The sequence below is a fragment of the Oxyura jamaicensis genome, chromosome 5 (assembly GCF_011077185.1).
Source record: "Oxyura jamaicensis isolate SHBP4307 breed ruddy duck chromosome 5, BPBGC_Ojam_1.0, whole genome shotgun sequence".
NCBI lineage: Eukaryota > Metazoa > Chordata > Aves > Anseriformes > Anatidae > Oxyura > Oxyura jamaicensis.
Genome location: NC_048897.1, coordinates 21,786,676 through 21,814,517, shown reverse-complemented (window position 1 = coordinate 21,814,517; position 27,842 = coordinate 21,786,676). Strand labels below are relative to the sequence as shown.

General features: G+C 40.3%; 1 protein-coding gene across 8 annotated transcripts in view; it reads left to right on the top strand.

The window, feature by feature from the left end:
- Positions 1 to 27,842, top strand: part of MGA (MAX dimerization protein MGA) — a 62,684-nt gene that overhangs the window by 11,798 nt on the left and 23,044 nt on the right. For 7 of the 8 annotated variants that reach the window (XM_035328623.1, XM_035328620.1, XM_035328616.1 and 4 more), the window contains exons 3-17: positions 3,279 to 4,209; positions 4,552 to 4,639; positions 4,786 to 4,881; positions 9,165 to 9,293; positions 9,991 to 10,089; positions 11,008 to 11,651; positions 12,156 to 12,513; positions 13,772 to 13,995; positions 14,853 to 14,993; positions 15,406 to 15,538; positions 18,057 to 18,577; positions 20,036 to 20,333; positions 22,048 to 22,680; positions 23,292 to 23,603; positions 24,825 to 26,518. In XM_035328623.1, coding sequence (XP_035184514.1) covers positions 3,279 to 4,209; positions 4,552 to 4,639; positions 4,786 to 4,881; positions 9,165 to 9,293; positions 9,991 to 10,089; positions 11,008 to 11,651; positions 12,156 to 12,513; positions 13,772 to 13,995; positions 14,853 to 14,993; positions 15,406 to 15,538; positions 18,057 to 18,577; positions 20,036 to 20,333; positions 22,048 to 22,680; positions 23,292 to 23,603; positions 24,825 to 26,518 — 6,301 coding nt within the window. The remainder of the gene's footprint in view (positions 1 to 3,278; positions 4,210 to 4,551; positions 4,640 to 4,785; positions 4,882 to 9,164; positions 9,294 to 9,990; positions 10,090 to 11,007; positions 11,652 to 12,155; positions 12,514 to 13,771; positions 13,996 to 14,852; positions 14,994 to 15,405; positions 15,539 to 18,056; positions 18,578 to 20,035; positions 20,334 to 22,047; positions 22,681 to 23,291; positions 23,604 to 24,824; positions 26,519 to 27,842) is intronic. The other variant, XM_035328622.1, reaches the window with a different exon arrangement.

Sequence of the window (27,842 nt, the reverse complement as noted above, 5' to 3'; positions counted from 1 at the left end):
AATTATGCCTTTTTTTTTTTTTTTTTGTAGGCAAACTCTTACTCATAAGTTGATGGGTGCTATCTTGGCTTTATGCAGGGTAGTGATTTTGGCTGATTCAGATGTGTTGAAGAGTTAGAAGTTGGGAGCTGCAGCCTCTCAGACAACTCTCCCTAAGGAAGTGGGGTTCCTAGTGCTGTGGGGGGTGATAGTTCCCTTGGTGTGCAGGTTTGCTAACCAGAGGCTTTGCCTTGCTGCAAATGGAGCTAGGTAGGAGGGTGCATGTACCTGAGGATAATTGTAATCTGGAGTTGTTAATGCACTTCGCAAAGAAAGGATTCTTCTCAGTATACTAGCTGGTGTATTTTCTTCTGTATTTTGATAGTGTGTTCAGTTTCATCAGGTGCACTGTAAGGAAAAGAAATGTTTAATTTGAACTTTGGGCACTTGTAAATGAATGTTTATGCCTGCAGCCTCTCGGATGTTGGGGTTGTAGAGGGAACCCCAGGCAAAATTAACCAGTTCGCACATCTTGCAGGCTGGTACACCCTTCTCCTGTCCAAGATCTTTGGAAAGTCTTTGTTCAAAAATACAGAAATATTTTGGTTTTGTTTTTTTTTAATGCTCCCATAGGCTTGTTTTTCTAATTTAGGTGTCTTGTGTTTAGTCTGACAGTTCGATTTTCTTTCAATTTTCTTTCCTCTTTGACTTCCTTCGGAAGAGTGCTGTAGTGATCTCCCATCAAAGCTCAGTCACAGATGGCTACAATTGCTGGATTAATTCCAGATAATCCAGATACGTGTTTCGTGGTATACTTTAAAATTATCCACTTGGAAAAATCCATCTATGTCAGTACTTCAGTAAGAGAGCAGCTGAACAGATGAATTTGGCAAAATGCAAGAAAATGATTTCCCTGCTTTTACTGTTTTATTGTGAGATACCAAATAATATATTACTTGGGGGTATAAAAAACTTCTTTAAATATGAGCATAGTCCCACATCAGGCAAAGAAGAAGGTAGTTCAGACATCATCTCAGCCATTTCTACCTGATCTGTGATTAAGCAGGGGATTTTGAAAGGACAAACTGGTGTGTTTCATTTTCCCATAGCATATAGGAAGAGCCTATATAAGGATATTTCTGTGTCTGCTCGTGTTGGAAATAGTGCAAGTCACAGATAAAGAGCCAAAACAAATTGCTGCTAAGAAGAAACTTTTGTTGTTGTTTGAATACTTGACGATTGCATGTGAATTTCAAATCTAAACAAGTGCTGGTCAGCATTTGGGCGAATGTTTGATCTTCTCATATGTACACACATGGATGATATCTCATTCGTCATCTGGTTCACAGTTTGCAATATGCAGACTAAAACAGCATTTGTGCCTACACATTTTTTTTTTTTTACAGCAGGACTTCTTTGTTTTGGGTGCTGTCCAGATCCCTCATAGAAAGGTATTCACCTTGCACAAAAAGTAATGCATCTTGTAAGGGATAAAGATAAATGTCTGGAGAAGTCCAGCCTTTACTGGGCTTCCAATTGGAAACAGCAGAACTCAGATGAGAAATTTATTCTTAGCCAGCAAGCTCATTAGGATTTTTGTCTATTTTAGAGAATGTTCAGATAGAGTAGCAGCTTAATCAGATTCCTTAATTCCATTCACTTTGATAGTGGGTTTGCTGTGCTGAACAAACCTCTTTCTTTAATGTGACAGAACTTCGAGTTGTCTAGAACCTCTAAGCGTATCATCTTGCAATTTCTCTCATGGTAAAGTCATTGAAGAATAAAGCCTTTTTAATCTTACATATGACATTCTTAATGAAATGAAAGCTAGAAACACTTCATAGAGAACTTGATGGCTAGAGAAGATGGTAAACAAAACAGGAGTGGTATGCAACTCTCCTGCAGCCCACCATTCCCTTGCAAGGCAGGTTTTTGCTTCCAGCTTAATTCTGGTTACTCAGAGTCCTTCTGAATTGTGGCAGGTTTTCTAGATAGGTTCTGTCTTGTTCTAGGAATTTTTTATGTAAACATACCAGTCTGCATCCTGACTGTCGGCTCCTTGTTTTGCAAACACCACAGCCTGTCTTTGTGAGCTGGAGACTCCCAGCTCCATGTCATGACTCTTGTGTCTCCTGGCTTTTCTCCTTTATGTCCTCAGTCTGTGGAGGTGGAAGCAGCCTCTTCCTCCTCTTCTTCCCCTTCCTCTATCCCAGCCTGGGATTCGACTGAGCATAGTCATTGCATGCGGAGGGAGGGAGATGGATAAATCTATACAAACTCTATTAAAAAAAACAAAAAGCATTCCATTTATAGAATGTATATAATATTTTACTAAAACTGTTAAATTATTGAAATGTTAACATTAACACAAATATTGATGCATAAATAATACTTGAGCAACTACGTGATATTAATGCAATTTTAATAATTTAACATAACTTTAATATATAATGCGGTATAATACACATAAAGAGAATGTTGGAATGCCATCTGATATCTTTAGGAATGTTTAGCATTCTGAGGTTCGTACTGGGTTTGAATTTCTGGTTTCATATCTTAGTTTTCTCTTACGCTGCTGAGGAGCCAGCTTTTGATGCTATTAGCAAAACTGCTGACTGTAGTTTTCTGACTGATACGGCTGTCACTCAGAGAAGCCCATCACCTGGGAGTGTGACTGCAGTGTCCAGTGCATGCTGTGTCAAATTCTGGTTAGGCCAGTACTCAGAGTGTGGAAGATGGAGCATGGTTCAGTACCTGGTTAACATTTTGCAGAGGTTCTCAAAAAATAGGTTCATTTAGGAGTTCTCTGCATGAGGTTTCAGGATGAATTAACTAAACTTTCAGTTAAATCATGTAAATTGGAGTGCATTAAGGACTCACTTGGCTTCTTTTTTTCAAGTACAGTGGCTTTCCTAAGGTGGCAATTAGATATACAGCAAACTAAGTCCACTTCTAAGCATTTAAAACATCATAACTTAGTATGAGTTCATACTAAGTCTTAAATAGGAAAAATGCAAACGTTAATCCTGATATTACTGGGGAAGGAAATTATGCTGCTGCCTTCAGATAAGAAGTTGTATTGTTTTCAGTGATGCTTTATGTTTTTTGTTTGTTTGAATGCTTACTGCTTAAAACAAAAGCTTGTAAATGACAGCTTATTTAGCAGACTCATGCCTGGGAGTATTTTGGAAGTTCTTTATGATACGTAACAGAGGCTTATGGTAAATGGTGGAATTTGGCTGGAGGAGGAGATTTGATACCGATCTGTGTTTCTTTTTCCCCCTTTCCCCCCTGCGCAGTCCCATCACTAGCAGTTACAAAAGCAGTTCCCGAGTGGCATCCCCAGTGGACCCAAATGGACACTTCAACGTAGTCATTAAAGAGGAGCCAGTCGATGATTATGACTACGAGACAAGTATTTGCACACAAGGAATAACTGTGAAACAGGAAGACACAGATGAAGAAACTGATGAGTATTCCAACACTGATGATGATGATCCCATCCTACAAAAACGCCTGAGGAGGCGCAGTGAAACAGATGGGAATGATGGAGAATTCAGGTCTAGGAAGCGCGTGCTGACCAGTCCTTCAGGTGTTGCCAAAGCAAAAATGTTAAAATTGGATAGTGGGAAGATGCCCGTAGTCTATTTGGAACCGTGTGCGGTCACAAAGAGCACAGTGAAGATCTCCGAGCTGCCGCAAACCATGCTGTCCTCTTGCAAGAAGGATAAATCCCCTTTGAGTGCAATACTGGATTCTTTGCCTGTTTGTTTTGAAAATCACAAAGATTCCTGCACAGATCCAGCCACTGTAACTGAGGAGATAGCTATGAAAAAAATACCTCCTGGGAGTAAACTGTCACAGAAATACTCTTCAATCAAAGAGGCCCAATGGGTTCTATCTAAATCACCTAATTTTAATCTCAGGGGCTCTGTAAGCTGTCGCTTTTCAGATAAAGAGATCTGTGGAAGAAAAAAGCCTGGAATACTGAAGAATACTGTGTCCATGAAAGGCAGTGGTAGCAATCAAAACGCCATGTCATCAGGTACAACTAAAAGAGGAAGGCCACGGAAACTGAAAATCTCCAAAGCTGGTCGGCCACCTAAAGGTATAGGGAAACCTGTAATAACGAGCAAGAATGGCCCTCTGGGGCCTGGGAGCATCCTTCCGGATGTTAAGCCAGACCTTGAAGATGTTGATGGAGTCCTCTTTGTGTCCTTTGCATCAAAGGTAAGGCCAAACTGGTTTGATTAAAATTGAAAACTCGTCAAAAATGTATCATTTTCAATCTCTTTGTACTTAGAAGCAGAAGGTATGTTTTCTTTTAAAATGAGTTGTGAGAGTTATGGCCTCCTTCCAAATCTATTATCTTGTCCCTAAGTTAATGATAACATTGTCTTACTTAATTATTTCTGGAGAAATACTGGGATCTAGGGTTCTGTATAAAATAATGCATACTTATTTGTCTAACAGTTTTGTATTTGGAATATTACAATGATATTTCATGTGACTTAGTTGGCATCTAAGTCAGTGTTTTTGAGGCTTCTTACTCAAGGCTCTTTATGTATGTAGGAAGCTCTTGACATTCACACTGTTGATGGAGCTGGAGGAGAAGAGTCGCAGAATCTTCAGGCTCCCCTGTTGACTACAAATGATCCAGGTACTTTTTTTTTTTTTTTTTTTTGCAAGTGGATGTTTCTCACAGTAGGGGAATTTGCAAGGGCACACTGGAAATGTAAACATTTAAGTCATTTTTTTGCATGTTAAATGCTTTTTACACATTGTTTCATTTTACTTTTTGAGCAGATTGCCAAGCAAGAATACAAGTACTGGAAAAGGAATTGATGGAAGAACTGAAAACCTTAAGGCACAAGCAAGTAATACATCCTAGTCTTCAGGAAGGTAAGTGTGCAGCGTATGTGTTGTTGCAGCTGGTTGTGTATTACACTCAGTCATACAGAGTTGATAGTTTCCTACGGGGTATTATACTATGTATGTCTTATAGTTGGCATCTGATGTTGGTTATTTTTTTTCAAACACTGGTTGTTGAACAATGTACGTGGGTATGTACAAGTAGGAGAACATAAAGGGAAAACTGTCTGAAACTGCAGTCAGTTGCCCCCTTGCCGCTTGTAGCAGTGACAGAAAATCTAAAGTATCTGACCTGATTTTTTCTTAGAGGATTTAATAGTAGTTTTAGCCAGCCAATAAAGATGTTTTTGATTTCACACATTTATGTTGGAAACCAGAAGAGATGGAGGAAGCAAAAGATGTTTCAATCTCATACACATACAGCAAGAGGCTTCATGTCATATGCTTCTTGTAGAAGATGCTGAGCCTTCAGACTTCAGGCCATGCTTGTTTTGTAAGGAATTTGTCCTTGTAGAGAGCAGATGGAGCTAGAGATCCAGAAAGACTTAACTAAGACAACTTTTCTTATGTTTGAGTCTGCTTCTTTGAGTTGCTGTAGATCCAGATCCACTAATCACATAGAAGGGCCAAGCAAGGTACTCGCAGCTTGCAGTCTTTCTTACACTGTTTTGTCCTGAGGTCAGATAGAAGAAAGTCAGGGATCAACACAGCAGAACTTAGTCTCTCTACTGATGATGTTGAAAGTCTTTGGTAATGCCAGTCCTAAGACTGGTGGCTTTTGCATAGGCATCAGAGCAGGTGATGAAGAAACGGATCCAAACTGAAGCAGCATGTACCTTGTGCTCTGGAGGTTCTGGTCCTGAATTTCTCATGTATAATTGTAGTGCCGTGGGAATTGTGACTCTAAATACTGTTCTTGACTCTGATGCTATTTATTTTGTTTTCTGCTATTTATTTTGGTTTCAGAGTTTCTACTCTGAAGAACCGTGGATTGTCTCAAATGGTTCACACACATGTGTATGTTGACATCAAATGTGTCAATTTTAGCAACTGCTTGCAGGGGGGTGTCTTTGCTTCTTGCTAGTGTTGAGCTGATGTTCCCTTCTTCTACCCTTAGAAAGCAGTCAAGAAGAGTAGTAGAGAGCTCTTGGAGGTCTGCCCTGGAGGTAGTGTGAATGAAACAAGATCGTAGAGTCACAGAATGGGTTGGGTTGGAAGGGACCTTAAAGATCACCCAGTTCCAACCCCCTGCCATAGGCAGGGAACACCTCCCACCAGACCAGGTTGCCCAAAGCCCCATCCAGCCTGGCCTCAAGGCCTCCTACACTTCCAGGGATCGGGTATCCACAGCTTCTTTGGGCAGCCTGTTCCAGTGCTTCACCACCCTCTGAGTGAAGAACTTCTTCCTAATGTCCAATCTAAATCTCCCCTCTTTTAGTTCAAAGCCACTGCCCCTTGTCCTGCCTCTACGCTCACTGATAGAGCCCCTGCCCATGTTTCCTGGAGGTCCCCTTTAAGCACTGGAGGGCCGCTATAAGGTCTGCCTGGAACCTTTTCCTCTCTAGACTAAACAAACCCAACTCTCTCAGCCTAAATAAGGACTGTATTTTCCCAGACAAACTGATTCTAAGTCAGCATCCTGGAGCTTGGTGTAGCCAGATTAGTCTTCTTGATCTTGTTACTTGTCTTCAAAATTTCTTGTCCTCCTTGTGATCTGCTACAAAAAAGGCAAAGAGCCATGGCTCCCCTCTCTCTGGAAGATGCAAACTGCATGCTTCTGAATGTGCTTTCAGCCATACGGTGGAAGGAAGCTTCCTGGCTTTCTTAGACTCACCTGAAGTATGGGAAATGGAAGTAGCAATTTTGACATAGTTTGCTTTGGTGTTGGTTAATGTTGCTGAGAAGCTTAAGTATCTTTTGAGATTCATTGATGTGTTGGAGGTTTATCTGAGCCCAGCAACTGCTGTTGAGTTGTGAAGTTCAGACAATGGTAATTGAGGATATCTAGTGCAGCTTGAAGAATGGGGTAAAGAGGGACAGGAGCAGTTAAAGCTCTGATTTATTACCAAGGAATTCAAAGTTACATTAGAAAAATGTTGTTCATAGAATTAGTGAGCAGAATTCTACAGTTGTTCATAGAATTAGTGACTTAGCTGGAGAATCTGGAGACGTTGCACGAGCAGAAAATGGAACTGGTGAACGTAGTCATCAGAGAAAAGAGAAGTACTCCAGGCTTGCTAGGAAACTTCAATGCTTCTCATGGAGACTAGCGTTAAGATATGGGATAGACTGCAGCATGCATTGGAAGAGGTGGTCCTAAAGATCTTGCCAGGCGTTGGGACTGCAGGAAGAAGATGCTTTTGAAAGATGGGAAGGCAACTGTAGCACGTTAGGAGGAAAGCCTCTACTGGAGTACTGCCACTCGATGGGGTGCCTCTTCTCTCTGAGCTAATTTGAAACCCCTCTCACGTTCCTGAAAATCAAAGGCACTGTTGTCTGGCATCATGTTTCAGAGTTAGCAGCTGCCACTGATGAAGAGAGGAGACAATTATTAAGGAGGAGGTTCTTAATTTGCTACTATTTGACTACAGCAGCTGAAACTTAGCTGTACTCTGGGGATGATTTGAAATTGATAAAAATGATAGCTCACCTGTCATGTTCGGTGCTGTCCATATAGACATATACTTACTGTTAGGATTTATTCTATTCAGGCAGTCTGTGTTCACTCCATGATGTGCTTCATGTTGGAGTCATTCTCTGATTTTTGTGTGTTTTTTATTTGATGACCCTAAACAGAAATAATCCATTTTGTGTATGGGTAATGCTTTTATTTTTGTTTGAGTGTTAAAAAAACATAGGCCTCTTGTTGAAGGTGACAGAATAATTCAAATGAAATGTCAAGAAACATAAACTGTGTACTCTTCCCTTTTTATTTTAAATTCGCTCTGAATAGAAATAGATGCCGTCTTGACATTTGGCAGTTGACATGTTTTTATACAAAACGCTAGATTGACTTGCTGCTCTCTTTTGCTATGTAGATTTGTGCATCTCACTTGACTGTCTTTGATAAAGATGTTCATTTTTAACTGCCGCATCTGAGACTTGTTCCATGTTGATTGTTTGCAGGCTGCCAATAATCAGGTGACTGTTGCCACTTGTGAGCATAAATGTGTGCTACCAACACAAGGTTTCAGCAGATACACTCCGTGTCTCTTAAGCACTGTCAAGTCATACATTTTTTTATTTCAAAAAGTGCATATTTAACACAATAATTTTAGACTTGTTGGCAACAGAAGCAACATCTGTAGGTTTCTCTAGCTAAAAATCAAAATAAATATTCTTTACTCCAGACTGAACTGAATTTGATTGACAGCAGCCACTTCTTGAATTCACCATGTAATAATTTTCTGAAAAAAAGGTGCTAAGGCAAATTTTATTAGCTAGCTCCCTCTTCCCCTCAGTGCCCAGTATTTCTGTATCCTTACTGATTCCTAAAGATACTTTTTGTGGCTAAGTCAAGTCTTTCAATTTAACCATTCTGGGGGAGTTGATGAAGGAAGATACCAACAAGCAATTCAGTGTGTGTGGTGCTAATCAACAAGACAGTTTAGTTTCATTTTCCCCATGCTTCCTCCCCCCCCCCCAGTAAGAAAGGTGATTTATTGCAAAGTGCTGAGAAGACAAGCTACCTAATTTCAAGCTTATCTGTAAGGATGTAAGGGTAGTGTGGGGGGAAAAAAAAAAGGCTACTGAGGTCCTGAGAGAGTTGAATACTGACTGACTTTGTTTATATCATCATCTCACTCCCCACCCACTTATTCAAAAGTAAAATGTGGTTTACTCTCACCTCTTCTTGCTGGTTGAAACTGAACTGTGTGTGGTGTGTGGCATGTGCTTTTGCACAAAAATAGCTCGAATAGTCAACTGGTTTCGTTCAGCCTTCAAGGCTGTAAATGGTACTAACTTTCCAAAGGCAAACAAAACAAACAAACAAAACTTTTATTGTGGAAATGAATAGAACACTGTCATTCTGATTGCTAAATTTCTGCAGAAACTTCAGTGGCAAAAAGAAAATACCAGGTCATTCATTTTTTTCTAGATTTCCATCCCTGTAAAATACTCTTTAATTCATACCTGCTGCAAATCCATGATAAGTAACAGCTAGAGTCACCAGTGGTCTTTCTGTATCTCTTAAAACATGGGTGAATACTAGAAACCAGTATATAACTTAATATGTCATTTTAATAAACATCTTCACTTCTCCCTCCCCCCCAGTATCTTGTTGCATTGACACTAATAATTGCCTCCTGCAGTGGGACTGAAGTTGAATTCTGTGGACCCAACAATGAGCATTGACTTGAAATACCTGGGTGTGCAACTTCCTCTTTCCTACTCAAATTACTCTTTGTGGAACTATCCGGGAACAAACCCCAATTCTCCAGGTGGGTAGAATGCTAAGAAAACCGTAATCAAAATCCTTTAAAAAGTCCTTGTATCTCAGAACTGCTTTCACTGCAAAAGAGGCAGACTCTATTCTCAGCTCAGTGTCAAGGGCAATTGTTTCTAGACTAGCAATACAATGAACCCTGTTAGTATTTCTAGTTGACAATTTAACACCCAAAGCTGATGGATAATTTGACAGCTGTCAGTGTTTACCTTATTATTCTCTATGTCTACCACTAACTGATATTCGGCTTAATCAGACATAACAGCAAGCATTGAATGAAGTTTCTGCAGGTCCTATAAGTCATTGGCTGTACTGGGGGGAGAGAGAGAATCAAATATCTTTCTCTGTAAGCTTGAAACTTACATGTCCTGTTTTAAGCCTGGTAAATAGCTAATTTGTCTATTTGCATTTTGAAAGCAACTGCTTACACCATGGGTGAGGGAAGGGGAATAAAATTGAAAATACCGGGGAGGATTTCTTTTGTATAAGATAGAAAAATGTATAGCTGTAACAGATCTGTACAGGAAGCTTGCATTTGTTAATTACTATGTAAAAACAGACAAAAGAATTATTCTACCTTTTTGATTTATTACTGTTTATCTATCCCTGAAAAGGAATAAGCAGAGTTTATTAAGACACTTATTACAATCAGTCTTGATTTACACGCTGAAACTAGTTTTCTTCTTTTCCAGATACTGGATTTCCTTTCGTTTCCAGAACGGGAAAGACAAATGATTTCACAAAGATCAAAGGCTGGCGAGGGAAACTTCACGGTGCTTCCAGAAATGAAGGTAGAAATACAAAAAGAAAAAAAAATAATCAGTGAGATCAGTGCATATATTTACAATGTGTGGCCCCTTTCTTGACCTTGGATAGAAGTTTCAATTTGATTATCATGTCTTAATGAGAGATTCATATTTGTATTTTTGAAACTGTTGTGCATGAAGAATTTATTGCTACTACATCTGTGAGCAGCCAAAAATGGATACTTATAAAGGGAAAATTGAAACTGATTATGATTTAAAAAAAAAAAAAAGGCAAACAAAACCCCACAAAACAAAACCATATTCTGTTTTACAGAGAAGGATTGAGTGAAGACTAAAGCTGTAATAGTTTTGCTTTTGTTCATCAGTTTTGGTTTTATTTGGGGAAGTATGGTAATTTCAGAACTCTATTGCCTTGGGGACCTTGATGACGTAAAGTAATCTTCATTTATATTGATGTTTTTTTAACTTCAGTTAAATATTTCTTACAGATTGCGTTACTTTGCCCTGTCTTAGGGAGAAATGGGTATTTGGCAATTTACCAGTTCCTACTGGGAATGCAGATAAAATACCTATGTTGTACTCTGCACTTTAATACAATATTGTTTTGGGGTATTCCATGTTGATACTGGTATTACCAGGGAGGATAGATGTTTAGGACAAACAAAGTAAGTTGTATAGAAGCACTGCATGTTGAGGACTTACTCTTTTTTTTTTTTTTTTTTTTTTTTGAACAAATGCATGTACAAAATCTCTACAAAAACAGTTGTTCACGCAGCTGTCTGTGTTTCAGAGTGGGTTATATTTGGCATTTGTGTGTTGTACTCTTAAAGGAATTGTATGCATTTTTAAAGAGGTATTTACTTGTTCTATATCATTTAATTGCTCTAAGATTTGTCAGTGTGCTTTCCTATGAACTAGTTAATCTGGTCTTGGTTCATTTAGGTGGCAGTTCAGAAGGTTCCTTGAAGAATCGCTCAGCGTTCTGTAGTGACAAGCTGGATGAGTACCTGGAAAACGAAGGGAAGCTGATGGAAACAAGTATGGGATTCTCTTCTAGCACACCCACTTCTCCTGTGGTGTATCAGCTTCCCACCAAGAGCACAAGCTATGTGCGAACACTAGACAGTGTTTTAAAGAAGCAATCCACCATAATTCCATCCACATCTTACACGTTCAAGCCTGTTTCTATGTCATCTACCTCTAGGAAGTCAAAGACTCAAAATAGACAGACATCTTCAAACAGAGGAAAGTCATCCTACAAGCCCATACTGCCTTCACCTTTTTCTGCCAAGCAGAAGCAGAACTTTTCAGCATCAGGGGAAAAGGTTGCTAAGTCTCTCTCAAATAGCAGTTTGTCTAACCAAGCAGATAGTTTCCTGGTGCCGGCTCTGGATGAAAATATACTGCCAAAACAGATAAGTCTTCGCCAAGCACCACAACAACAAGGAGCTCGTCCGCCAGGTTTGTCTAAATCTCAAGTGAAATTAATGGACTTGGAGGACTGTGCTCTCTGGGATGGCAAACCACGGACCTACATTACAGAAGAACGAGCAGACATTTCTCTGGCAACCCTGCTTACAGCTCAGGTACATCCTTAGACGTTTTGTTCTTTTCTGTACTGTTGCTTTTCCAATGCTCTGCACTTAATGAAGCTGCCTATAGATGCAGAAAATAAGACTGAAGCTGGTAAGAAGCAGGTTAAAGCATGATGTTCCTTTGTCTTGTGACCTTTTCATTGAAAGCTGAGAATTGTTGCCTTAACAGTATGTGAAAATACTAGTTGTATTAATAGCATATTGAAATGAATCATTAGTTGCTAATTACGTCAAAATTTCCCCATAAAAAATTCTGGTTAGTACGATTGCTATTCAGTAACGGCACTTCCTTACTATTTGTCGTTTTTTTTTTCAATAGGACTAACTCAGCTCCCCCTGTTCTATTTTTTCCATATAGATGACAAATTTTCATAGATAAACCATATAGTTGTAGGCCTTATTCTGAATGAACTTCAAATAGCAATTTTGCATACATATGCTTAGTTTCATCTTACTAAAATTTCAACTGTATACTTACTGTCTAAACTTTTTTAGGCTTCTCTCAAAAACAAACCTATCCATAAAATAATAAGACGACGAGCACCTCCTTGCAATAACGATTTCTGCCGACTGGGCTGTATATGTGCCAGTCTAGCACTGGAAAAACGTCAGCCTACCCATTGCCGCAGGCCAGACTGTATGTTTGGTTGCACTTGCTTGAAGAGAAAAGTGTTGCTGGTGAAGGGAGGATCAAAACATAAGAAAATACTGAAAAAGGCTGTGCGTGGAAGTCTTGTGTTTTATGGAACACAAGAAGAACAGCAAGAGGGTGAAGATGCAGCAGAAGAGGGTGATGGAGACGAAGATGAGGTGAAGCAGAAAGATAAGAAGAAGAGAAAAAAAGTGGAATACAGTGAGTGTTGCTGGGCAAAAGCAATTTCGTTGCTTTGCTGAAATTACCTGTCTTGTCATGGAATTTATTTAGGTCATAGTAGTGATCCCATTACTAAATGCAGAAACGGGAGCAAGCTCTGAGACCTCTCTGCAACACCTGTTTTGGTATAACTGACTAGCAGGAAATCACACCTTTTCCCCTTATTATTACAATCTTTTTGGCACTACTGAGGTGTTTATGTTGTTCAGATAGCTAGCTTATTTTTGATAATTGAAACTCTAGCTCAATTCTCCAAACATCTTCAAAGACTAAGGATATGAGATAGCTGCTACTGTAGCTGTTGATAATCTTCACTGTCATAGTGCTCTTTCTCTCCTTCTTAACAAGTGAGCGTCACTACCGCCGTATTTTTGATTCCTGTACACAGCAGCAAAATTCACTGACTTCAGTGGAAATATAATAATTTACATTAGTTTTAGATCTGGCCTAAGGTAAGCTTGGAAAAATGATAGAAACTGACAAAGTACATTTTCAGTTTCTTTCTAGTAATTGTTTTAGCACTGGAGTAAATAAATTGTAAAGCTGTGTTATAAAGTATGTTTTTTGGATGTTTGTCTTTTTCAAACATTTGCTGTCAGCAAGGATCACCTATTTTTTAGTGTTTTTCTTTATCTGCTATCACAGTCCTCCTAAGAAACACTGATTACTCTAGAAACATTTTAATTTTCATTTTCTCTTATTTGTGGACAAATCCCTGTCACTTTTGGCTTTTGACTTTTGAGACAGGAAAAAACACCAGTAGTGATAGCACAACGGATGACAGCTTTAAACTGTGAAGGTAGAATTAATAGGGCATAAGGAAGGGCATAAGGAAGGGCATAAGGAAGGGCATAAGGAAGGGCATAAGGAAGGGTATAAGGAAGGGTATAAGGAAGAAGCTCTTTACTCAGAGTGTGGTGAGGCAGTGGAACAGGTTGCCCAAAGAAGCTTTGAATGCCCCATCCCTGGAGGTGTTCAAGGCCAGGCTGGATGGAGCTTTGTGCAGCCTGGTCTGGTGGGAGGTGCCCCTGCCCATGGCAGGGGGTTGGAACTGGGTGATCTTTAAGGTCCCTTCCAACCCAAACCATTCTGTGATTCTCTGATTTTCAGGCATTATGAATTAGTGACTGGAATGTGGTTAGGCCCTAGATTCAAACTAAAATTTCTGTTACTGCCCTGTTGGATTATTTTTCACTTAAATGTTTTTTTTTTTTTTCTTTTTTTTTTTTTTTTTTAGCTATCTGTGACTCAGAGCCAGAAAAGCCAATCAGGAATTGTCCGTTGTGGGTGAAAGTAGAAGGTGAAATAGATCCAGAACCAATTTACATCCCAACACCATCTGTTATTGAACCAGTTAAACCTGCAGTACTGCCCAACCCAGAAGTCTTGATTTCTACCAAACATAGATCTTCCAGTGGAGCGAAAACAGGAAGAGTGTATACTCCTAAACCCAACCCAGTGGTAAGAAGGGAAAAGAGTTATGTTGGATTTTTATTTTTTTTTACACTGAAATTTTAAACAAACACTGCCAAAAACTTGTGTACATTTTAGATAAAATTGAGATGGAAGCTTAAGATCTGCTGCTGGTAGGTATGTTGATAAGTTAGGAAGTTAGGATGAATTGACTGTATTTAAGTCTTCAATTATAGTAATCTTCTGTTGGGAATTGAGTGTAGCAATATACAGATAGCAAAAGGTGATAATGCTAATAACCCTTTTTTTTAATGCAGTAATATATGCTATTCTGGGAAATATTTTGGGAAATTCTAATACATGCTATTCTGGGAAAATGATTGCTTGTCCTGTAATGTTAGTATAAGTGACTAGCTGCATAATGTAGCCTATCTAATTGAGGAAAAAAAATTGTGATACAGACACACAGGGTTCAGTGTAGTTCTGGAGGCTTATTTGTTCTTGCTTGTGGCTTCACTGGCAGTGTTGTAGGAGTCTGTTTTTGCCTCTCCCCTCACCTTTATCTAACAAAAACAACAGCAATAGAAGAATAGTGCTAGGGTTGAGTCTAGTTATGTTTAAAGAACAAATATATCAGAGTTGCTATTTAATGTATATTAGTTAAGCAACGTGTAACACTTAAGACATTCTCCCCTGTTTAGAAAAGTATCTAAATGGGATTTTTTTTTTTTTACTGTTTTTCTTTCCCCATACAAAAGAGTATATAATTTGGGAGCATGATGTAGTCTGGTCTCTGATACTAAGAAAAAAGAATCCGCTTTAAATGCTAGAACTTTCTTTTGACATTTGTTATTGAAGCATTCTGCATCTATAATGGAGAGGTTTTCTTTCTTTTTTTTGGGTAGATTCGAGAAGAGGACAAGGATCCTGTCTACTTGTATTTTGAAAGTATGATGACTTGCGCAAGAGTTCGAGTATATGAACCTGGGAAAGAGGAAAAAAAGCAACAGAAAGACCAGAAGGATTCACAGAGTTCTTTTATAAAGGTAAAAAGTCAGTGTATCCAGCGTGTATTATTTAACAGGTAGAGACTGGGGAAACGTGAGGAATTTTTCCTCAGGAACTCCTACATGACGTGAAGACCCGGCTTTTATTTGACAGTGATATTGCTGTGGAATCTAAATCTCCACACAGTGCTGGTAAACCTGTCTTGTTACCATGATAGAAACTGTCTTGTCTGTTGAAATCAACGTTATCACGTTCACATTATCATGTGAGGCTTAAATGCTCATTGTTAAAAGAGCTGTTATATGATGAAGGTTGTGTTACTGTCAAAGGTAAAGTATGCTCTGTGGTTCTGGGTGGTACTAGATGAACTAGTTTATGTTGTGTTTCCTCTTCCACAATAAAATCACATCACAAGATGAGAATTTTTCTTACATCTCTTTCCTTCCACAGATGTATGAACAAGGACTTCAGTCTTCTAAGAAAGAGTCTTCGAAGAAAGAATTATCTAAGAAAGAGTCTGTTAAGAAAGAACCTTGTAAGAAAGAAACCTGTGAGATAAACAAAGACCCTGATAAACTGGGAGGTAAGAGCTGAGTCTTGAGTATAATTCAACCTCTTGGTAGTTCCTTGCTTTAAAAAAGCAAAATTTAGTTACTGATGAAACGAGTTCATTTGCCCAGGGGAGGTGCTGCAGTTGCCAATAAAAATCTTAAAATGTGCTTGTAGTTTCCTGTTTTCTTAAGCAGTTGTATGTCTGTCACGTGGGAGATACAGCAGGCCAAATATCCAATACTCGGTGTTGTTCTGATGTTAAATGACCAGTGTTGCAGTAGCTTGTTTAGCAGTGTAAGAGAGTATTACATAGCAGACTTGTCGAGAATGGTGATCAGATACTTGTGAAGGAATGGAGACCACACGGTATTGGGTGTTGTGTCCCGTTCCCCCTCCACCTACATTACTTTATAGTTGCTGAAAGATTAATAAATAACTAAGTGGTGTTGTGAGGCTGGGACCTTTGTGTTCTCCACCTAGAACTGTATGGGACAAGGAAGTGTCTGTACGTTTATCTGGAGTTGCTGGGTGTTGAATTCTTTTTAGCTCAAGCTGAAGGATTGAGTTGGATTTTTGTGGTACATTAAAATATTATATATATAAAGCTGTTGACATAGTCTACATGGACTTCAGCAAAGCCTTTGACATGGTCCCCCACAGTATTCTGGAGAAGCTGGCAGCCCCTGGCTTGGACAGACGTATTCTTTGCTGGGTTAAAAACTGGCTGGATGACCGGGCCCAGAGAGTGGTGGTGAACAGGGTGAAATCCAGCTGGAGTCTGGTCACCCCAGGGGTCGGTGTTGGGGCCCACCCTCTATAATATCTTTATTGTTGATTTGGGAGAGAGAATTGAGTGCATCCTCAGTCAGTCTGCAGGTGACACCAAGATGGGGGAAAGTGTCGATCTGCCGGAGGGTAGGGAAGCCCTGCAGAGGGACCTGGACAGAACAGGTCGATGGGCAGAGGCCAATGGGATGAGGTTCAACATGGCTGAGTGCTGTGTCCTGCACTTTGGCCACAACAACCCCATGCAGCGCTGCAGGCTTGGGGGAGAGTGGGTGGAAAGCTGTGTAGAGGAAAAGGATCTGGGGGTGTTGATTGATGCTCACCTGAACATGTGCCGGCAGTGTGACCAGGTGGCCAAGAAGGCCAAGGAAATCCTGGCTTGTATCAGGAATAGTGCAGCCAGCAGGGCCAGGGAGGTGATCGTTCCCTTGTACTCTGCTCTGGTGAGGCCGCACCTCCAGTGCTGTGTTCAGCTTTGGGCCCCTCACTACAAGAAGGACATCAAGGCCCTGGAATGTTCCCAGTGAAGGGCTACGAAGCTGGTGCAGGGCCTGGAACACAAGTCCTGTGAGGAGTGGCTGAGGGAACTGGGGGTGTTTAGTCTGGAGAAGAGGAGGCTCAGGGGAGACCTCATTGCTCTCTACAACTACCTGAAAGGAAGTCGTGGGGATCTGGGGGTCGTCCTCTTCTTGCAGATAACTAGTGATAGGACTACAGGGAATGGCCTCAAGTTGCACTGGGGAGGGTTTTAGGTTGGAAATCAGGAGGCATTTCTTCTCAGAAAGAGCAGTCAGGCATTGGGATGGGTTGCCCAGGAAAGTGGTGGAATCACAGCCCCTGGAGGTGTTCTAGGAAAGGTTGGATGTGGTGCTTGGGGACGTGGTTTAGTGGGTGACGTTGGTGGTAGGGGGCTGGTTGGACCAGGTAGTCTTGGAGGTATTTTCCAACCTTAAGGATTCTGTTATTCTGTATACTGGGTTAGAGTAAGTAGTTCATAAAGAAGTAGGTTAGACACCTGTGTTCTCTTTTGGTCTGAAGTAGCCCATTACGAATCTTAAAATGAGGCATGTACTCCAGGCACTGACTGTGTCATCCACTAATGAAATATAGCTGCCTTTTTGAGCTGATTTTTTTTCCACTGTTTAATGTATGCAACAGCCTTCTGTGTCTAAGGATGGGAATGGAAAAATAATGCAACTAGTTGAAAATGCTGATGAATTGATAGGTCAAAATGAAAACGTCCAGGACACAGGGCTCAACATCCTTACAGTTTTGAAAAAATAATGTTGGATTTATAATGACAGCAAAAGGTCATGCTTCTGTTACACATCTTCCACAAAATACAGTTCTGCTCGCGGCTTGTTTGCCCCTAAAGCCCTTACGGGACACTCGTCCTTTCGTGACTCCAACAGAAATGTGCCATCTCTTGAATGACCAGCAATGCTTTCTTTCTGCTGCATGTTGGTGTTGCTTGGAGATGTTACATCCATATGCTGAAACAACCCAGCTTTGTTTAGCTTGTGAGATGCAATGGGATACAACCTAGTATGGCTGCAGGGAATGAACTGTGAGAAATAGTTTTAGTTCTGCATTTTTTGCTTGTTGTGAAGCTCTCATCTGGAAAGAGATGCTTTGAACGCTTTTTTTTTTTTTGTTGCCCTGCAGCTGAGGCAAGGGTGGAGGTGGGCAGAATAAAACTGTTTAAATATCCAGGTGATTAAAATGCCATAGTATTGCAGAAACCTATTTCAATTCTTTCTCAGAGAAAAGCTGGTGGTCTTCCCATAGTGAGGGGGACTCTTCCTCCGCCTCCTATGTTCATCACACCACTCCTGGTGGACCAACCAAACTTATCGAGATAATCTCTGACTGCAACTGGGAGGAAGATTGCAATAAGATCTTGACCATCTTATCACAGCATATCAACAGTAACATGCCGCAGTGCCTCAAAGTGGGTAGCTTCATTATTGAATTGGCTTCGGAATACAAGGCCCAGGATGAAAACAACCCTCCTGTGTACTCCTCCAGAGTGAAAATTTCAGTGCCATCCTACCAGGACAAAGATGAAAAGCCTGAGACACCTGTCTTGGAGACTCCCGATAGTGCAGTGCCGTCATGCAAAAAAACAGAAAATCTAAAGTTCTTGCGGGCAGACACATTGGACAAGCTACAGGAGAAGTTGCATGGGGGCAAAGGCTTGCCTTTTTATGCAGGGGTTTCTCCTGCAGGAAGGCTGGTTGTCTACAAACGCAAAGCTAATATGAGCCCCTCAGGCTTGATTCAGGTGGGTCCCTCTGCCTTTACTGTGGAGATCAGATTCAGTTTCGTCCAGTGTCCTAGAACCCCTTAAGGGGGAGAAAAAACACTCCTTAATTTGTCTACCTAGTCTTTTGCCTGCCCAAAAAGAGTTTCTTCATATCCAGTATCATTTCTGCCTTTCCATAACTTTGTCCCTTTCAAGATTAACACAGTAACAGGAAATCTGATTGCAAGTCTGAGCTTTGGTTATTTAGGTAGGCCTTTTGGCCATTTGGGTCTTGGTGGCCGAAGTACAGATTTTTTCTCAATATTTTCTTGGAGCTTTGGAAAACTCCCTGCAGGTGCATTGACAGATAATTCTTCCAAAGGAGTGGCTGTTAGAAGCCACAGAAAGAATATTTTCAGAGGAAATTTGTACACTGGGACAAAACTTTAAAAGGAAACTGTAAACATTAAGTTGCTTTTTGCTACAGTTACTGTTAATCTTCCCTAATAGGCTGTGTCATCTTTGAGGATATGTTGGTCATCAAGAGACTTCATAATCCTAAATTGAAAGTGAGTCATTTCTCTGCAGTTTCATGCTGCCAACTTGCTGTTATGAATTAGTGGAAGGAGCTGTAGGGCTAGGATGCCTTTCTTTTTCAGAGATGTTTTGTGGTTATGGTAACACGACTTTCACTGGAGGCATATGAATCAGAAAATGAGAATAAAGAAAAGCTTAGGGAGAGATTTCCTGGCTTTTTGATAGTTGATCAGTAAAAAGAGTAAGGACCATTTTCATTACAGTGTGTTAAATACCTTTGGCTTTTAGAGGGTATTAGCAAACAACTCGAAATTAAAATGCAACACTGCCAACCAAATTAGTGTGAAACTTCCCATTGACAACTAGGCTTACAGCCTGCCATCCAGGAAAAAATAGGTTCTTCTTTCCTGTGCAGTCAGTTACAACTACAACTCTGGTATGAAGTTAATCAAATGATAATACCTTAATTTCAGTATCAAGTGACAGTACAGGTGAGAAAAAAAGCTGACAAAGTGTTTGCAAACTTCAGAGTTTTGTCCCAGTGTGACATAAGTATTTTTTCCTCTGTAAAGCTAGGTATTCATCAGGTAGGAGAATTCTATCTAAAATTTACCTTGAATTTGGAAAAACATTTTTACTCAGGACTTTAGGACTTTACTCAGGAAAAATATGTGCTAGCTTCACTGTACTTAGTTTCAGTGATTTCTCATGTTCCTGTGGACTATACGGTTCTATGAGAGTCCAAGTAGCATCTAACATCTGCACTACAGGGATGATAACAGAGTTGCTTGAAGTTCCCCTGGGCAGCAAGGTATCGAGGAGTTCCCATTCTGAATTGCAATGATTTTTGTTTTTTGTTTTTTGAAAAGGACACTTGGAAGTCCCATGCATTGAAACGCCTCTCCAGAGGTGGTGAATTAGCATTCTTTTCACAAAATTTCCCTTTTCCACTTTTTTCAGGTTAATGATAAAAGGTATCCTCAGGCCAAACTGCTTTTGGGACAGATGGGGGCATTACATCCTGCCAATCGGCTAGCTGCTTATATCACAGGCAGGCTGCGACCCACAGTACTTGATATCTCAACCCTCAGTACTGTGATCTCCAAGGTAGCATCCAATGCTAAAGCAGCTGCTCCTGGGACACCATCAGTCCAGGTGCCCACAGCATCACCTCCCAAAACTACATCTTCCACCAGCACTACTTCAACCCCCACTGTGACGACTCTGAAAGCTCATGTCCCAGCACAGAGACAGATAGGTAGGTTGGAACTTATTACTGTATTTTGAATTGCGTGAAGCTAAAATAAAAAGCAAGTGTACAGCATTGCTGTTGATTTCTTTGCAACAGTGCCTGCTGCCTTTGGCTGAGTTGCCACCTAAACTGCCTCTGCAATAAATAACCTCTTTAAAGCAGAAAGTTTTGTTTTGACTTCAGAGTAAGACTGCAAATGTTGACTTTCAGTTATTTTACTAATACTACTAGAGCGTATTTTGAAGAGACAAGGAAGAGTGGATGCAGACACACAGTGCTAAACTTGGATTTTTGTTTTGAGAGTTTTCTTACTATGATTTTTAATTGTTATTCATCAAACATTGATTGAACTTAAAGTGAAGGTTAAAGAAAAAGGATCACTCTAATCCGTGGTTCTTTGCTGTTTGTTTTTTGATGTCACACTTACAATTGGAATTCATGTGACCAGCAAAGATGCATGAAGCAGCACAGTGAAAGACAAGAAGGTCCAAATCTGGATTAGCAAAAGAACAGGTGTGCAGCCGATAACCACACTGACCTGTAATCTCATTGGATTTCACAAGCTAAACAGGGTTGGACTTAGTCAGTACTTTGAGTTTAAAAAAAAAAAAAAAATCAGAAGAAGCATGTGGTACTTGTGTCTGAGTTGGTACTGAAATGGTTACCCAGCATGGCAAGAGGAAGTTGCTTTCAAATACTGTGTGTAGCATGAGTTTTTTAAAAAATAAAGTAAATGAAGATCTAGTGCCCATCCACCCATTCTCACATCTTCATTAAAGATCTGAAGAAGCTTTGCAAGGGAAAAGGATGTTACCTGTGTCCTGGCAAAATGTTGATTTTTATGAATTATTCTGTTTCTTTCTGCCTAGATGTTCCTTGCAGTGTAAATGGTTGTGTTGTTTTTCTTTTCCTGTAATAAAACCTGTTGTGTTAGGTATTTATGCAGTGTTGGAAAGGTGGCTGCATTTCATTGATGGGGGAAGCGATCATTGCACATGTGATTTAAATATTCTGGCACAGCCTGAGCTAAAGATGCTCTCTATACACGGAAATAACTACAATACCTAAGCTGGGCTTGCCCAATAATTTCTGCGTTGTTGTACTGTATATCCAGGTTCTACTCCTCATCTGTAGGCATCTGGAGTGTGATGTAGATGCAGTATTCTCATCTCTGGAGAGCAAGGGATGAGGGGAAGGAGCTTCCCAATAGTGGTTACTTCCAGTTGGTTGAATTTGTCCCATCCAGTCATCAGCCGCACAAATGTCACTGCAAAGAGAAAGCGAAGTGGCAAACCTTCTCTCTTCCCCCTTCCTCTGTGGCTGTGTAACGCATGGATACAGTTGAAGGGGGATGACAATCAAAAAGCAGGGAGAACAGGAAGATCATAAAAATTGTTAGGGGAGGAATTTGACATTTAGAAAGTAGTTTGAGCTCATGATTTTGCCTAGCAATTTGCTTGTTCCTAGTTTTATGATAATGTAATACCTCAAGACCTCGTTCTGGCCAGGACGAAATGTAACAGCATGCTGTAGAAGTAAAATAAAGCAAATATATTTCTAATATGTAAAGCATATTCAGGACTCCCGTAAGGGTTTCAAGTTACAGGGTACTCCTGAGGAAAATGGAGGCCCAAATTCATGCTGAAATGACAATTGTAGCACCTCTTGAAAGGCAAGGAGGGAGTTACTAAAATTTTGACCTGCAAGTTTTTATTTGCAGCTGCTCGACCCTCACCTGGTGGTGTGTTCACAAAGTTTGTCATGAACAAAGTTGGAGCTCTGCAGCAGAAGATTCCTGCAGTGAGCACATGCCAGCCTTCATCAGGGCCGCCACAGAAGTTCAATATCAAGCCAACACCAATAATGGTTGTTGCTCCTGTGGTTCCTTCACGGCCGTCTCCAGCTCAGTGCACTGTCTCTCCTGGGGTCACTACAGCCATCACCACTTCTCCTGTAACTGTAGAAAGCACCAGTGTGGCAGTATCTACTGTGACTACTCCTAGCCAGACAAGAGCTAGTGAACCTGCCTCCTCTCCTCCTGCAATTACAGTTACAGGTGCTTCTGCAACACCTGGAATCAACACTTGTACTACTTCCTCGCCTGCCACTCCTACTGCCACTGTGAATATAACAAAAGCGACTGCCATTGCTGCACCGGTACCTACGGTAACACTTGCTACTGTAGTAACAACGCCAACAATTACTTGTCCTGTCGTCACAACATCCACTTCTACAGTTGTGCTAACAACTGCAGTAGCTACATCGGTGGTGACCACACCAACTTCCTCCATCAGCTCTGTTCCCATTATATTATCAGGAGTTAAGTCAACTCCTTCATTGGCTCCAAAAAGAGGTAAGGCTCGGGTGCTTTGGCCTATTCCTGCAAACGTTTGTTTTTTTCCCGCCTGGCTCACAGTTGGAACAGTCTGCAACTGTAAAACCTACTTTAAATATAGATTCACTTGCCTCACCCTTATTTCCAAAATAGGATGAGAAATGTGATATCTTGACTTGCTTGTTTTATTCCAGCCTAAGCCAGTAGAGAAGGAAAAAAATGTAGCTGTGTAGTCAGTGACTGCTTTGAAATGAGCTGGAAGTCTTGCATCATTTCTTGTCCTGTAGAAATGTATAGTGCACTTATCACTATGGCTGCTACAATTTCCCTGTTGGCGCAGAATCGAATAAGTAGGTACGGAATTACCCTCTCATCTTTACATGGAGGTCTTCTGATTCATGGTTAAGAAAGGTCGACAGAACTGCATGAAAAAGTATGTTCTGGCCTGGTTTGTTGAGTTCAGTGTGTGTTCTGTGAATAAACGTATAAAGATACTGGTATAACGTGCCTTCACCTGTTCAAAGATCTGGTTGCTTCCAAAGCATCTCTGCTTGTTTTTTTAAGGATAATGTCTGATTGGTAAGATGTTTTCTTAACCTGATTTTACGTAACTTTTCAAAACATTTCAGAAGATGCTAGTCCACAAGCTCTAAATAAGACGCCCCCAAAGATCTCTCCTGGAACGGAGAAACGTGTAGGACCTCGATTGCTGTTGATTCCAGTGCATCAGACGTCTCCCACTCTGCGACCATTAAACAACGTGCAGCTTCCTCAGAGGCAGAGGATGATCCTTCAGCCTCTCAGGAGCCCTGGTGGTGTGAACTTGTTCAGACATCCTAACGGACAGATAATTCAGCTAGTCCCTCTGCATCAGTTTCGAGCTCCAGGTACCCAGCCCAGTGCCCAGCCCAGTGTGCAGCCAGTGATGTTCCGCAATCCAGGTAAAAAGTCTGTTTTCTTTCTTGACTGAGTAGTCACCCAGAAATACAGTGTAATATCATCTCTGTGATACTCATTTCTCCTGCTAAAACCAGTAGAGTCTGATTTGGTTCTGTGTGAGTAAAGAACATTAAGTGCCATTATTCAGATGTAATGCAATTAAAATACCATGTGTCTAAGACACAGGAAGCACACTTTGAGGCTAAGCTGCCGGCATTTGGGAGTTAGTGGGAGCAAGTTCCACATGTAGCAAAGGAGATACACACACTGTAATTATCATCACGTGAAGGAAATTCTGTGGATGCAATAATTAAAAAATCACACTTGCTGGAGATGCTTTTAAAGAGAACAAGGTGTTATTTAATGTCTTGTTGGATGTGCTGCCTTATTTTTGTTTGGTTTTGCATTTTTTAGTGCGTTTACAATAAATACTCAGATCAAGTGTTACACTAACAGTGTAAAATCACTGGTCTTTTTCCTCTCCAGAGTGTGAGAGGAAACTGATTTTCAGCTTTTTCTTAGGGCATGGTTGAAGGCAGGGTTGGGAGAGTTAGAAATTGCAGGTGTCCAGCAGAGAATAGGTAGGATGCTTGTTGAGAGTACTGTTGTATGTACATATTTGCAAATTATTTTATTGCATATTTTTCTTCCATGTTTTAAATGGAATTCCCAGTTGGGAATCTAATAAAATGCACCAAGGAATTCAGTAAGGTGAAAAAAGATAGTGGCGTGATCACATAATCTTGTCATAGTTTTTCTCTGTAGAAGTCTTTTTCTGGGAGTGAAAAAACATAATTAAGCAGTATTCTCTTTGTTTACTTAAAAAAAAATCTAGTTTCCCTTTTTTCCAGGAAATAGGAAAGAATGAAATGAAGGGAACCTCAACTAAATGCAGTGCTTTTTTCATTAAAAAAAAAAAAAAGGCTAAACTTAATAGTAAGTTTTAGCTTAATAGTTTAATAATTTACTTAATAGTAAAACTTAAGAGTCTGTTAATTATAAAGTAGCCACCTCATGTATTTTATTGGGGCGTTCTGTATAAAAATTCAACAGTGTATTTTTCTTTATTCAGTACCACCTCTTTCGCTGAGAAATTGTTAAAATACCTCATTACATTGTCATCCTTGAGAAGGCTGGCTACTTCTGGTACAGCATCAAACGCTAAACCTAAAAGAAAAAACTATAGTGGGGAAGTATACGTTGATACTTTCTTTTCTTCACAGGATCTGTTGTAGGAATTCGGTTGCCTGCACCTGCTAAGCCGCCTGAATCTCCTCTATCTCCTCCTTCCTCTGTGTCTTCCACTTCTCCAGCCACAAATCCAGCTTCACAAGCTGCAGGACCCAAGTTATCCCCTACGTCTAATCTAGTCACTCAAGCATCCTCTGTTCTTCCTTCAGTAACAAGTTTTGTGTCACAAGCAGGCACTCTGACTCTGAGGATCTCTCCTCCTGCTGCTAGCAGTGTGACAAATCAAACAGCCTCGGAATCAAAAATAACGTGCAGCTCAGGTGTTCTGCCAGCTTCAACAGCTAATCTCATACCTTTACAATCTGGTAGCTTTGCTTTACTTCAGCTCCCAGGACAGAAGACCGTGCCAAACTCCATTCTTCACCATTTTGCATCTCTTCAGATGAAGAAGGATTCCAAGAAGACAAGCCAGAAAGATGACTCAGGCGCTGCTCAGCAGAAGGAGACAGGGAAGGCTTTGCGCTCAGAGGAAGCTGAAGTTACAGAGTCTGAGGTCACAGTGTCAGATAGCAAACAAGAAGAAAATGAACCGTCAGTAAGCCAGCCAAATAATGTTGAAGAGCCAGTGTCTGGCACAGTCACACCTGGTAAAAATTCCACTGCGTTAGAGAGAGTGGAAAAGGATTCAAAGGCACTTGAGAGTTCTTTTGATGAGTCGTCTCTTCAGCATGATGTTTCCACAGATGTCATATCATCTGACCATTCATACATCAGTGAAAAGCCAAATGATGAGGAAAATGAAGTAGTCAGTGATGAGAAAGATGATTCTGTCCATTCTGAAACTGTAGTGGAGACTACTTCAACTAACTCTGGAACCATTTGTGGATCGTCAGATCGGTCTGTAGCTGGTCCTCCGGGTAGTGCACATCCACAGGGTCTCAGTAATCAGGAGACTGCACAGTTGAAGAACCATGGTAAGGAACAAATGCCTACTGAACAGGAAGAGAAACCAGTTAAAGTGCAGGAAGGAGATGCACAGGCACAGAAGAAGGAGAGCAACAAGTCAAGTTCTGGGCAGTCCCAGAGTCAACAAGAGCAAGGTACACAGCTGGAGAACAAGAAGGAACAGAGAGGGACTGAACTGCCTCACAATAAACAAGAATGCCAGGCTGATGCTGTACAGCCAGAAATAGAAAGAAAGCAGTACAAGGGCTCAATGGAAGCAGAAAGCTTAGGAGAAAAAAAAGGAAGCAAGTCTGAAATGAGTTCTGCAAAAGAGCAGGGTAATACTTCAAGAGAAATAAAAGCAGTAAATACTGAGGAAGGCAAAACAAATACAGCCACGCAGGAAAATAGTAACAACAAAGAACAAGGTGCTGTTGATTCTCAGGAAGAAATAAACATGGTTAAAGATGTTGTAATACATGCCAACAGTTCTTGGAGCAAAATATCCAGCATTGCACCTGCTTTAGAAAACAAAAGTGAGGCAGACAACAAAGCTGACAGATCAGATAAAGGTGACTTCCTGACAGCAGAACAGAGGGCACGGGAACCCAAGCGTCACAAAAAGGGTGGTATGCCCCCTGTTGATACACCTGCTGATTATATGGAAGAGGAAGAATACGAAGATGATGACGAGGATGAAAAAACTGATGATTCTGCTGATGAGATTCTGGATGGTGCTTCTGATTTCCCAAGTGAAGAGGAAATAGATGTTGAAAAAGTGGTAAGTATTTAACTGTTCATGAAGGGATAATTTTTTTAAATTGTCCAACTAACATGCCTAAACCCATGGATTTAAAAGAGAAGTATGATGTTTGTGTTTTGGGCTTTGGTTTCTTTAAAAAAAATCTTGATACAGGTTCCAAGCAAAAATGTTTCTTGTTTCTTCTTACTTGCATATTTTTATAGGTAGCATTTTAGTGGCCTTTTAGAAACTCTTTCTCAGATGACATGAGTTACATTGAAAAAGCTGCTAAAGAACTGTTCATATTGTCTTCCTACTGTATTGACTCAAGCAACTTGGTTCCTCCTAATATGACATGATTCTAAAATGTAGTAGCCAGTCTAGTAGTTCTGCTATTTTGAGCTCTTTCCTTCTTTCTAATTTTTTTAGCCCTTAATAGTTATCATTTGCTTTTGGAAGGAATGTTTAAATTGCTCCTTAAACTCTTGAAGTTTAGCAATAAATTTATGTAGTGTTGAAAGCTGTTTTTCCATCTTCAGTAGAAAACGGCTGCAGAAGTCACAAAATAAAGGGTAATATAGGTAAGATGTCTTTAGATTTTAATGCTCGTAGAATTTCCATCAAATTTCACCCAGAAGTTAAAAGAAAACAATCTTACATGTAACTACTTCATGTATTTCTGATATATCAGTATGTGGCTTAAGAAGCATTGCATTGTTACTAAAACAGTGTGAAGGTGTGATTTTCTAAGTGATGCAAATGGACATAAACATATTTTCTTGGGATGAGATAGAAGTGGAATGAGAAGGGTAAAATTGGAGACGAAGAGCAAATGAATTAAAATAGGAGAGATCATGTTAGTGTCTTCAGAATTTTGAAAATAGCGAATTCCTTTAGCCCTTTTCTATTAATTCCTCTCTCCTAGCTGGAAACCCAATTTGACTTCTTCCTCTTCTAACGATATCCAGATTAACTCAGTTCAGACAGCAGCCACGGCTTTTAGAAAATACATTGTGCTTAACTTAGAAAAATTGACTAAGAGTTGATACTCCAGCTCATTAATTTCAGGCAAGATGATAACATTGCAGCTGCATGACGGTGAGTAAAATTAAAGCAGCTGTGATTTTTTGGAAGCTCTTGCAAGTTACAAAACTGAGCTGTTTCTGTCTTGTTTACAGATACACAGTATGTGCCAGATGCCCGATGAACTTTTTGGACAGGGTAGTCTTAAGAATCTGTGGGTTTGCCAGCAGAAGATAATGATAGGTCTTGGTCACAGAGTAGCCTGTTATCAGGATTGATGTTTTAAAGACTTTTCTTCTATCCTGCAAAAGGATGATTAATTATCAGAGCTTCTAAGGAG